General features: G+C 44.2%; 1 protein-coding gene across 5 annotated transcripts in view; it reads right to left on the bottom strand.

Annotated features, from left to right (window-relative positions):
* LOC127062706 (serine/threonine-protein kinase minibrain) overlaps positions 1-13578 on the bottom strand; it is a 49562-nt gene that overhangs the window by 33352 nt on the left and 2632 nt on the right. For 2 of the 5 annotated variants that reach the window (XM_050991369.1, XM_050991372.1), the window contains exon 2: positions 5542-7171. In XM_050991369.1, coding sequence (XP_050847326.1) covers positions 5542-5692 — 151 coding nt within the window. In that variant the 5' untranslated portion in view covers positions 5693-7171. Of the gene's footprint in view, positions 1-5541; positions 7172-9304; positions 9620-10001; positions 10172-13185; positions 13574-13578 lie in introns of those variants that run through there. The other 3 variants (XM_050991370.1, XM_050991373.1, XM_050991371.1) reach the window with 3 other exon arrangements.

Here is a 13578-nt window from a genome sequence, read left to right as displayed (position 1 = left end):
GAACGCAAATGCAGCAGGACGATGTCTCGTCCGTTCAGCGTGACGAAATTTCGTTACACGGTATTATTACACGGTTTACCTCCAAAATGCGCGCCTGCAATTCGCACCTTCGCGAGAGGACAACCGCGAAATGAATTCGGCAGGTGATGACGGTGGAAAAAAGGCTTTGACGAGAGTGAGAGGTAGAGAGAAAGATATATATATACACACATATATATATATATATATATATATATATATATAGAGAGAGAGAGAGGTATGTCCTACATAAATTAAGGCTCGCTTCAACCGAATTACGTGCAGCTGTCGTTTTCCGATCGAGGAGCAGATTTCTAGAGTGGAAAAAAAAGAAAAAAGAGAGAGAAAAAAGAGAAAAAGAAAGAAAGAAATAAAGAATCGAGATTTTCGAGAGATCTTACGGAATAAGCGTTAAAGGGCGAACTCTGCCTTGGTCTTGACCTCTTTCCATGAACTCTGTCTATCTGTTTGTCTCTCTCTCTCTCTCTCTCTCTCTCTCTATCTCTACAAGTACCGAACGAAAACGGTAAAGCTTTGCTGCGCGAAACTAGGACTGTTTATACGTAGTCGGGTTGCAAACTATATTCGCGTGACATAATTACTCCAGCGAAATAATTGTCCCGATAGCCGCACGAAGCATCCTAATTACAGGGTGTTACGTAACGATAAAAGGCAAAAAGAGAAAAAGAAAGATCCCGATAGCGTTTTAATCCTATTCCATAACCGTACACGAATTGTACTCTTCTAAACTTCCATTTGTTATATCTCGACCAATTTTCTTGATCCAATTTGAATGCATTCGATGAAAAAGAAAAGGCTGAGACGACGAACGCAGAGGGATATTAACTCTTTGACGTTTCGAACTTGAAACCCGGGATCACACGTTTTACGGCAAATTTTACTCCGATCGATAGAAAGTTATCGAGTAATTCTATAAATCGTTTTTTCTACTTTGATTTCTTCGTTTACCCATTCTCGATCGAAAAAAGATCTTTTACGTTTATTCGAACGTTAGACGGATAAAAATTCGCTAAAATACGTGCTCGCGAAGAGTAGAAGGTGGAACGTGGGGAGGAAAAAAAAAAGAAAAAAGAAGGATAGATGACGGGAAAGAGCGAAAAGACTTCCGTCATCCGGAACGCTCGCAACACGGCGGTGTCTCCCAATTAGTTGAGATAATCGAGGCCCCATTGTACTTCGGGTGCTTCTCCCGTCTTCCTCGCACGCCCTCCAAAACATTCTGCTATCCGATTAAATGGGTACGTCAAATCTTGAATAATTTAGGCGATCCCAAGCACGAATCCTGCATCGAGCCGGGCAGACAGGCGACACGAGCGAGCCGACGCGAGGATGAGAAGAACGAAAGAGATGGAGATAAAGAGAAAGACAGAGATACGGAGACAGAGAGAAAGAGAAAGAGAGAGAAAGAGAGAGAGAGAGAATCCCTCGTCGTGTCAGCGAGCTTGCAACGGGAGCGACGTAATTTGAAAATTGGAGAGGTCAGTGTCGGAAATCGGAGAGGGTTCGTGGATAGCGAAGAAGACGGATAAAGAGATGAGAGAGCGAGAGAACAAGAGAGAGAGAGAGAGAAAGAGAGAGAAGGAACGTTTCGACGCGTGCTGCGTCCAAGAGAGAGAGACGGCACACACATAGAGAGAGCAACGGCTTCCACGTGGGAGACGCGTCGTGGCCCTATTTGCATGTCAATAAACACCTTCCAACGCGCTCTCGCGCGCACACGTGCGACTAGCGCATTAATGAACACCTTTTACGGTTTCTGATAACGTTTTCGTAAGAGTGCGAATTTATCGATACGAAAATCGCTACGAATTTATTAAAATTCTTATGTTTCGCATAGAATATCTTATCTTTCTTAGATAGATGTATCATCGGTATTCGTAATAACGCGAAATATCTATCGAAAGGAGGAAGAGGATTCTTTCAAAGGCTCGTTCGAGAAAAAACGAATGCAACAACGACAACGACAACGACAACGACGACGACGACGGGTTTATTATCGTTGAAAACGATTCACGACGAGAGAAGTGTTTTTCTCGAATAGTAGTAAGGAGAACTATGCCGCGGTTATTGCTTACTCGATAATCATGCCCTACTCCTACTATCCTTGCTTCTCTCGCAACTTTTTCGTATTTTCCTGGCCAATAAATGGCGGCTGCCGTGAAAAGTTTCGATGCCGATGAAGTACGATGGCGACCGATAAAAACGCGATATAATTTATCTTTTCAATATTTTTTTATTTATTTATTTATTTATTTTCTTCTCCTTCTTATTATCATTATCATTAAAAATGAGAGAGATAATCGTCCCGCTCTCCCTACGATGGACTCGCTGACGGCTTTTCCCATACAATCTACGGCATCGCACAACGTACGACGATATCCCCGTAAGAAAAACCGAACGGAGTTCGACATCTTTCCAAGATTTTCCTCCTAGAGCTAGTAACTTTTCCCTTTTTACACCCGGCTCCTGACTAAAGTTTGACAAGAATCGAAAAGGGCCAAAGCGTCCCGTTAGAAGGTGAATCGAATTCTGAGTTGACTCTTAAAATCATTCGTTTAATAATCCCCTCAAAGCGACGAGAGCCCTACTACAAACTGTACGCTCAACTCCATCCAAGAGGATTTCAAGAGTTCCCTCTTCTAGTCAAAAGGAAAGTCAATCATTTTTTTTTGTCTTTCTCTCTCTCTCTCTCTCTCTCTCTCTCTCTCTGTCTCTCTTCGAAACTCGTCGCGAGGTCAACGTCTGTCGATATTGGTTCTCTGGAATCGAGGAGGGAGCTGAGAGGACAAGAGAAAGAAAAGGAAAGAGAAAGAGAGAGGGGGATAGAGAGAGAACCGAAAGGTGCCAGGTCGAAAATACACGTCAGTCGGGTGAACGGTCGACCAGAGTCTTCGAATTGTCCGAGAGTCGCCGATCAGGCATCGGTCCAAAACCGGCCCAGTCGAGTCCGACGAAGAGACGACGATGACGGCGACGTCGTCGACGCCAACGCCAACGCCAACGCCAACGCCAACGCCAACGCCGACGCCAACGCCGACGCCGACGCCGACGCCGACGCCGGCATCCGACGCGAGCGAATCGAGAAAGACGAGGAGAGGGAGGAGAAGGACGAACGTGCATCCGTCGAATGCGCTCACCCGATGAATCTTTCTTCCTCTTCTCTATACCGATTGCAGACGCCATCTTCGATCTCGTCTTTACGATCGTCCTCCAATTATCGCGTATTTTTAGATCGCTCGATCCGCGCTAAGAGAATTCGCGCGCGGAGAATTCGCACGATGAATTCCACGCGCGAGAAGCTAACTCCTCGAGATGCTCTTTATCTCTTCCGAGCGCGCGATAACAACGACGAATCGAAACATCTACGGTGTTTTCTTTCTTTCTTTTTGTCCCTTTTTGACGTTTTTCTTCTTTCTCTCGACGATGTCTATTTCGAAACGGACACGCCACGAGAGTTCGAACAAGGGGAGTTAATGCGTTTGATCTTTGGGAAGGTCAGTGACGCTCCAAGTTCTTTTTTCAGCTAAGAAAGATGAAAAGAGGGAGAAGAGACGAGACGATCTACTCGATGTCGAACGACCGGCCGATTGTCTTTCACCGAGAGAGAGAGAGAAAAACAGAACGTGACCACGCTATTCTCGTCGACGTTACAAGACAACTCGAGCCTAAGTATAGGTCGGCTAACTCTCGTTTCTTCAAAATGCTTGCGTTTCTTTCTGCGTTCTCTTACGATCTTTCCTATGTCGATCGACATGTTACTCGGAAAAAATGCGATTGAAAAGATTATATATATATATATATAAAGAAATACACACGCGCGCGCGCGAACACATATACGAAGAAAAAACACCACTCGTCCTCTTCCAGTCGCATCTCCTTCGATTTTTTTCCTTCGACCACATCGACACTTTCACCGTAGAGTATTGAAAAATAAACGAGCGAACCCTTTACCGCGAGTCCGACGTTCCACCTTGCGATCGTCCATCCCATTATTTTCAGCCATGCCTCCTCTCCCCACACGCATTCAACACACATCCGATACATGTGATCACCGATAGACGCTGCTCACCACGAGAAACAGAAAGACGATGCACCTTACGGCACCCGACCAGAGTCAACGCTCTTCCTCTCTTCTTTCTTCTCTTACTACTCGTGCTACTCGTTATGCATATATACGTTGCGCGTCAAATTTTAATCAACCTATAAAAATATCATGGAAATCGCTTATTAACGACGATCAAAATGTACAACAACCCTTTAGCGTCCGTAAAATTCGAGAGTCGGAGAGCAAAGGAGAGCAAAGGAGAGGAAAGAAGAGGAAAGTCTATCTCTATCTCTCTCTCTCTCTCTCTTTCTCCTTCTCACTATCGCGATAATTAACAATTTCCCGAGTCATTGGACCGCAAATGCGGCAGTTGCTTTTTCCGTTCGCATCGAAAGTACGCGGTAGCGTATCGACCCCTCGGCGACGTGCCGATATTCTTCCTTCCACTCGCTTCAAACCCTCCTTCTTCTTCTTTCCCTCTTCCAGACCAACGTCTACCAACGTCTTTGAACTCTACCATTTGTCGGAGATAATGGACGATCGAGTCCGAAAATCGCTTTCTAATTCGACGTGAAAACAACTTCATCTTTCCTTCGATTATCAAATTATTTTCTTTTTTTTCTCTCTCTCTCTTCCCTCCTATCCTTCTCGATAATCTCGATCGTAATTGAAAGAAAAATTCTCTTCTCGTGCTCGCCACCAACGATTTTTCTCGTTAAGCTCGTACAAAGGGGCAGAAACTACCCCCGCCGATCCTTTGTCTTCGGGAACGTGTCCTTAACGTGCCCAGCTTTATTTTGATGGATCGGGACAGAATATTACATGGAAATTGCTCGGTTGTAGGCGAACTCGAGGAAAAAAAGAAAAAAAGAAGAGTTAATAAAAAGAGAAGGAGAGAGAGAGAGGGAGAGTAGATCGTTGATCCTTTTCGCTTGATACCGAGAAACGAGTCTAGTCCGATCCAATATCGTGCACCTGCTAATAAGCGGACTCCTACGTTCGCGCGGAACAGAGAGAGAGAAAGAGAAAGAGAGAGACAGAGAGAACTACAGCTAAGCGATGCACCTGCAGTACCGCAGATGCACTGCATAGTTTTATATACATTTCTCTCTCTCTCTCTCTCTCTCTCTCTCTCAACTTTCGATCGAGTCTTCGGACACCTTACGAGCAACGAGAGAAAACAAAAGAGATAAACAAAAATATAACAAGAACGACCCGATTATCTGGGCGCACGATAGGCGCGTGGAGTCGAGTAATTCGTTAGCAATCGGGACTAAATTTCTCCGCCTACGAGTAATGACGAGTTCTATTATTATTTATTAAAAAAAAAAAAAAAAGAACTATCTGGCTATTGACTCGGCTCGGTCCCACATAGCTGCAGCAGACATGGGTGCACATATGTAGGTAAAGATCGAGACCCTCGTATGTACTAGGTAGAGATATATAGATTTACTCACATTGTTGCTTGTGCCTGGACTCCATGAGGATCATTTGTTCGTGTTTGTGCCACGCAGCGTCGATAGTGTCGGTGCCTGCGATGCCCCTCGCACCTGCGGAGGGAGGTTGGACACCCCCACGTCCCACACCGCCCCCGCCTCCATACTCCATGCCCGCGGCACCCTTCCCACCCTTTCACTTCTGCCCCCGGCAGTCCTCAGACGCTCACAACATGGGGCACGGCTGCCCTCTCGATACCGCTCGACTGCTCTCCTCTCCTCCTCCTCCCCCTCCTCCTCCTCCTCCACCCCCTCCTTCTCCTTTTTTTCTTTTCTCTATCTTTCTCTCACCAGACACAATCACCACAACAGCCACCAGCACTACTACAGCACCGTACGTCAACCTACTGCTACTCCTCTTCTTTTTCTTCTTCTTCTTCTTCTTCTTCTTCTCCTTCTTTTCCCTTCTATCTACCAGCGAGAAGGGAAGAGTCTCGCGGAAAATCGCTACGTCCGATCTTTCCTTCTCTGTCTATATATATATATGTGTGTGTGTGTATATATATATATATCTTCTTTTATCTTTTCTCTTCTCTCTCGCTTCCTCTCTAAAAGAAGAAAAGATTCCACGCCAGGAGGAAGAAGCGTGGACTACTCGAATCGAAGAGCATCGAAACGGAGGATAATATCCAAACGATTCGTGTGTGTCCCTTCGATCGAAGGGTTTTCTCTCTCTCTCTCTCTCTCTCTCTCTCTTTCTCTCTCTCTCTCTCTCCTTCTCCTCCTCCTCCTCCTCTTCCTCTTCCTCTTCTTCCTCCACCTCCTCTTTCTTCTTCAGATATTTCGTTGAAGGATCATCGAACGTATTCTATTCCTCTTTGGCTTCTTCTTCTTCTTCTTCTTCCTCTTCTTCCTCTCCACGCGTTCGAAACGGCAAGCCCTACCACCTCGTCCTCTTTCTTTATCATACGAAAAAATAGCTCTTATTTACACGCGCTCACGCCCACGACTTCGTTCGGCTTCTTCTTCTTCTTCTTCTTCTTCCTCCTCCTCTTATTCTTGACTTGTTTTCCTTCTTGCTGTTGTCGTGCCGTTGGCTCTGCTTGTTGCCGCTTGTTTATTTCTTTCTTTCCTTCTTTCACGCACTCTTTTACTTTCACGCGCTGATTCTCTCTCTCTCTCTCTCTTATTCTTTTGTACCACACAAATACACTCTCTCCCTCTCTCTCTCTCTCTCTCTCTCTCTCACTTTTTCACACGTTACCACGAAAATTGTATATTATTTTTTATTATTATTTTTATTATTATTATTATTATTATTATTATTATTATTATTATTATTATTTATTTCTTGTATGTAGATGTGTTCTTGTGTATGCGTGCTTGTATCTTGTGTCTTGCTGCTGCTTTTTCTTCATCGACTAATTCTACTAGCTTTTGGCGGTGATCCGTTGCGTTCCTCCTTGGTTTCGTCTTTTACTTTTCTACCTTGATTCACACCTCAGAGGTTCAGCCTTTTCTCCGCTTTAGTCAATGCATGCGTCCTCGCGAAAGGGGCTTTAGTTTTATTTTTCCTTCTTTCGTTACCCCCTTTCCTTCTCACTTGACGTCACTGTCTGCCTTCATGCTGTATCGACGACAGAGTTGATATCTGTAATCAGAAGAAGAAAATGTTATTTACATCGTCTTTACTAGACACCACAGAAGAAAAATGAAGAATTTTGTTAATCCAAGCGATCATACGCGTCCTAGGATAAGGACCGTTTCGTTTAAGCAGACCGAGTCACGATCGTGAATTTTTCATCTCTTTTAATTTTTCATTCTCAGGTAAACGCAAGGACGATACGAATAAAATAGTAATTCGTTGCGGTAATCGCGGCTATCAGGAAATGGTAGTATGGTACCTACTCCGCCGATGGCGCTTTGATATTCACCAGATTGAAAGTCAACGCCGATTGATTCGAACTTTACCAATGAATACCACGTGAATCGCTATTTTTTATATTCGGTAATTATAATGGACGTCGGGAATTCGTGAATGGTCAGAACCATACGGAATTTAGAGACAGAGAGAAAGAAATAGATAGACAGATGGAGAGAGAGATTTGAATAGAGGTTTTGAAAAGCGCTCTTTCAAGAAGCATTATCCATATTAAGCGAAAGTTCGTTCCACTCTGAAAAGAAACGCTCTATGAGCTTCAAGTTGAGTCGCAATAGGAAAACTCGTGCGGAAACGTAAGAAGGTTTCTTCCGTGAGAAGAAGAGAAAGAGAGAAAGAGGAAGAAGAAGAACAAGAAGAAGAAGAAGATGAAGTAGCGACAGAGGGAAAGAGAAAGAGAGAGAGAGAGAGAGAGAGAGAGAGTAGTAATCATTTTGTAATTTATGTGCCATATGTGTAAACGATAGTAATACGTTACGATGTACGCGACGACACCCGCGTTTACGTTAATTAAAGGATACGAGAATAAAAATCAGATCGTAGTAAAATCTGGGATACATCTTTAAATAGTGTGCTGATGCTGCACATCGATACGGAGACAAAAGAGAGAGAGAGAGAGAGAGAGAGAGAGAATGACAAGCGAGTCTTTCGTTTTAAGATCTCCATCTTCTTTCCCTTTCTTCGCTGGCAAACTTCGATCTATATTTAACAAATGGACCAGAAATGGCGAGTAAAATGTATATCGAACGAAAGGTCGATCTCACCAAGCAGTTATCGTCGGTCCGGCGTTCTCAGTACTCTTTTACGCACTTTTAATTCATCCAACATCTTTTCACCATCTTTTCACCATCTTTTACCCATCTTTTACCAATTTTCTTTACAAGCTGGACCGTGTAATATAACAGAGAGTGATTATATAGCGATAATTCGCATCAATTTTTTATTTCGTTCAAATTCCTTTCAAATAAGTGCAAGTTACACACGGTTCATCTTGTTTCCTTGAATAGTAGTGTTTCCATGTTCTTTTTATGTCGCATGTCAGCGCGTTGCGTTCCCAAAAGTGGTTAAACTTATACGCAACGCGTTACTCGTGAATCACGATCGACGTCGATCGATGAATCGAGCTTCCATGATCGTTTCATCAATATATATATATATATATGTATACATATATATACACATATACAGACACACGTAAAATTAGCGGTCAAAGTCTGTCTACTATTTTTCTTCTCTCTATTTCTCTCTTCCTCTCCCTCTCTCTAATTAGTTTTCATGTCTCAAAACAAAATACGAAAGAAGATCGTGAAAGCTTGTAAAAATTGCACGTAACGTATCCTTTGTCGCGTAGAGAATGACAGAAAGTTATCGTTGACAAAGGGAAGGGCAGGCAAGGCCCTTTAATATCGGCAAAGCGAGATCCTCCGGTTAGATTTTGAATTTTCCGCGTTCGCGGGCGCGCTCATCAGGTGACGCGACGCGATGGCGTCCGGCACAGTGGCGCTGAACAGATAGATGATTGCGAGTGCTTTTTACGAAATACATATCTGATCTCTCGATAACGGAGAATTCGTTGTAACGAGGCGAGAAAAGATAGGGGCAAAAGTGCGTAAAGGAAAACGAAGTAAAGCATAAAGACTGCAAGAGAGAGGAAGATGGAAGGGAAGAGAAAAAAGAAAAGAAAAGAAAAGAAAAGAAAAGAAAAAAAAATTTCACCGGCAGGTAAATCGAGTTAGCGGTCCATTTCGTGCGATATGAAAAGAAGTATGAGGATTAAGAAGAAAAAAAAAAAAAAGGATGAGAACGTTCGAGGCAGATGGTCTTCGTTTCTCTTTCTTCTTTCACCTTATAGAGAGAGGGACGTCACACCACGAGAAAGCATAAAAAAACGAAATAGTAGAGATCCCACGCATTTCAATGATCGTATGGCATTTCGAACGTATAGTTTTCTTTTTCTTCTCCCTCTTGTTGTATTTTCTTTTTTTTTTTTTTTCGTTTCGATCGAGAGTTGAGACGAGAAAACGATTTTCTCGAGAGAGAACCGACGATTCCGGTCGTCGTCGTCGTCGTCGTCGTTGTCGTCGTCTGTTTTGATCATTTGCTTTATTTTATTAACGCACACTTTTCTATTTCTCGAGCGAAGGACGACGCGAGATTATCACATAAAAAAGAAGAGAGATGGATAATACCTTTTGATCGTCACCTGTGATAACGATGTTAATGGTAGAAATAAAGGGTCGAGTAATGGGATGAAATCCGTGAGATTAAATCTACGCTCTCTCTCTCTCTCTCTCTCTCTTTCTCTCTCTCATACCATACGCATACTCTTTGTCTCTCTCTCGCTCGCTCTCTCGACGAACGAACGACGAACGAACGACGAACGAACGAACGAACGATATAGGCGCGAAACGATACGCGTGCCGCGCTTCCGCTTTGTTTCGTCGGCGCGTTCCTCTCGACAAAGAAAGAAGATACCCATTCGGCACTGTGTCGTCTGCACGTAACTCTTTCTCTTTTTCTCTCTCACTCTCTCCCGCAGTACCTTTCTATTCGTCGCCTATCGACATCTGCTGCCATTGGTGGTGCTGCTGCTACTACTCGCGACCTCGCGGCTTCTCTCTGTCTTTATCTATTTATCTACCTACCTATCCCTCTTTCTATCTTTATCCGTCTCTCTCTCTCTCTCTCTCTCTCTCTCTCTCTCTCTCTCTCTCTCTCTCTCTCTCTCTCTCTCTCTCTCTCTCTCTCTCTCTCTCTCTCTCTCTCTCTCAGACACACACCACACACGCACACGCAGACACCAACTCGCTCCTAGAGACACGCAACAGGACGTTGCGACGATATTGAAAACAACGTTGACTAATGATTATTGGCTCTAGCGCGCACTGCGCCACGTGACTTTTCTTAACAATAGGATAAACAACGAGAATGAGAAAGACAAAGAGTTTGCGTTCGTATATATACAAGCTTCCCGTTAATTACGCGTTTACATTACTCCTCCATCGTTCGTTCTAGCGAGCGGGGCCACGACGATTAACTTACGCGATCGGTATCGAGCGAAAATAAATTACAAACAAATTGCAATTCCTCTTCGTTTGAGGATTAACGTCGAACGAGAGAGAGAGAGAGAGAGAGAGAGAGAGAGAGAGAGAGAGAGAGAGAGAGACAGAGACAGAGAGAGAGAGAGACAGAGACAGATAGTGGCGACAGTGTGGTCTCAGCGCGATTGATCGACGTTGGTAAACAATACCACGTGACTGGAAGCTCGAGTTCGAAAAAAGTAAGAAAAATAGTGGACGGTACGACGGCCATATTTTTTTATTTTCTCTCTCTCTCTCTCTCTCTCTCTCTCTCTCTCTCTCTCTCTCTCTTCCTCTAGTTTCCTCTATCGACCTTCGATCACAAAATCGCTAATTCAAGTCAAAGTTTCTTTCATTGGATGAAACGCGACTCCGCAATAAGCGTCATATCGTTACGTACACGCTATACGAGCGTAGACGCGGGACGCGCGTGTATATACATATCTCTTTCTCTCTCTCCAGAGGACTAAGTAAAGCCGACCAATAAGTGACGTCGTGGAACGTGTCGCCTATTATTAGAAGCGCCGTGTTTCCGCGTACGACTACATTCCGTATGTCGATAATGTACTTGCAAGCAAAGAGCAAAACGAACCCTTCAAAAATGTCCAACCAAAGCTTGGTACAAACTCATCGACGAATACGCATATACACGAGAGAAACGATAAGATCCGAACGAACGTTCCTCGTGCGTTTTGTAAATGAATTTTTCTTTTCTTTTCTTTTTTCTTTTTACGACTCGGAACGATGATAAAGGAGAGAAGAGCTTCGGTTCTATATTTAATCGTGACCTTGAACATTGTTCGTTGAAAAAAAGGCGCGTAGTTCGCGGTCGAATCTCTCCGATAAAGCACAGAGGGAAAACGGAAGGGAGAGGAGAGGAGAGGAGAGGAGAGAAAGAGAGGAGGGGGAGACAGGGACGACGGATGGATCACGCGGAAGCTGGGGCATGTAAATCTCGTACGTAACTGACCTATCGTCGTTCTCTCTTAATCGATCCACCTCTCGGCACGCTTTGCGGGTCAAACGCGAACCGAAATTACGAGGAATGCGAGGCACGGGGGGTAGGTAGTAGCTTTCCTTCGACGACGAGAGTTTCAGGATATTCTCGTTCGAACGACAAATTTGACAAGAGTCGATGACGCTTTTGAAAAACCGTTGCGTCTTCGTCGAACGAACGAGGAGGGGTCGCGGAGGTGGAAGAGGAGGTTAGAAAGTTCGTCGATATACGAATAATGACGTTTACACGATCGAATCGATTCCTCGTTATCGCTTTCTTCGTTCGAACGCGTCGAACGATTTTTCTTTCGAAGGAACAAAGTGCGTGGGAAACGTTCGGGATAGTTTGAAAATTCGCGCGATCCCCGCGATCACGTGACCCGCGCCCCGATAGGCGGTAAATTCAAACGAAGAAGAAAAAGTTAATCCGATTACGTTCCGGTCATTCTCGCTTACGAAACCGGTGCGGTCTGGCCGCTTAAGAAAGCGGCTTCTTTACCTTACGTCGAGGTGTCGAATAACAGAGAAAGGAATTCGCGCATTAAGCATCGAAAAACCGAAGCGCATCGTTCGAATAATACGTATCACTTTCTTCCGACTAATCAAAATTTCCTCTTTTTTTTTTTTTGTTTCCTTTCTCCATTTTCGATGATGCATTTTAGAAAGAGAAGGAGAGACAAAAATATCACAAAAGACCGAATCGATACGTAATTATCACCGAGCGAAATTATTTTTAATTCGTGATGCTTTAGAACGAAGCGTTCAACGCAAAGTTGCGGATATACTCGTCTGTACTTTTTTCGTGGTCTGTCGTTTCTTTTTTCATTAACGTACGAAACGTTATTTTCCGACATCGATGAATAAAATGTCGTCGAAGATGACAACGGTCGATGACTCACCCTCGTATCGTCGATATCTTCGAGCGCGCGAGGAAATTTCGAAGTTGGATTTTTTTATGTATATATATATATATAAAACGCTAACGAGTCCTCTTCGAACAGCGGCATGACACGCGGTACACGTCGTACTCCATTTTTCTTTCCTCTAATGGCGCCACGTGCGTGACTCATCCACGTCGGGGAATATTCTCATTATCGTTACAACGAAAGCTATCGCTATCGAGAGATCGATGTTCGAAAAGTAACGTTCGACGTGAAACAACGAACGAAAGACGAACGAACGACGACAAAGAGAGAAGTTGCTTCCAAAGTAGGAAAAAAAAAGAAAGAGAAAAATAAAAGAAAACAGGAAAGATCGAGGAAAGAGTTTCGAACGGTATTCGTCTAGATCGAGACGCGCACGGCGTCGATAAGGAGAGATCTATCAACGACACAGGAAGCTTCGACGACGTACATACATATTTGCTACGTGCGACTTACCGAGAGAGAGAGAGAGAGAGAGAGAGAGAACGCGCGCGCATACGATTGCGCGACAATACGAAAGAGCGTAGAATCTCACGAGGATGGTTTTATCGTTCTTTGCTAGAGGGGGGAGAAAAAAATATATATAAAAAAAGAAAGAAAAATATGCAAGGAAAGATCGAGACGTATCGCCCGACACCGAGGAGAACAACGACGACGGTTAAAGTACGAAGGCACGACGTTCCATCGATAATTTTTGAGGTTAAGTTCTGACGGACAGTGACTTAACCTCTGAAGGTAGCAGCAGTAGCAGTAGCAGTAGCAGTAGCAGTAGCAGTAGCAGTAGCAGTAGCAATAACAGTAACAGCAGCAACAGCAGCACGGCAAAGCAGCAGACACAGCAGCGGCGACGACGACGACGACGACGACGACGACAACGGCGCACACTCTCGAACTTTCACCCAAACTCGCGAACGTGTCGTTCGAGATTTCATGCGGTGTGCGCGACGACACGACACAACGACGACACTTTGGCCCGTCGAATCAACCGAAGGGGAAGGAAAAAGACGAGAGTAAGATGAAACTTCACAGTTTGTCGGCGGAAGAGAGAAAGACGTAGAAACGTAAAACACGAGAGAGAAAAAGAGAGAGAGAGAGAGAGAGAGAGAGTACGAACGGAAGT

The sequence above is a fragment of the Vespula vulgaris genome, chromosome 3 (genome assembly GCF_905475345.1).
Source record: "Vespula vulgaris chromosome 3, iyVesVulg1.1, whole genome shotgun sequence".
Taxonomy (NCBI): domain Eukaryota; kingdom Metazoa; phylum Arthropoda; class Insecta; order Hymenoptera; family Vespidae; genus Vespula; species Vespula vulgaris.
This window is presented reverse-complemented; position numbering and strand designations above follow the sequence as displayed.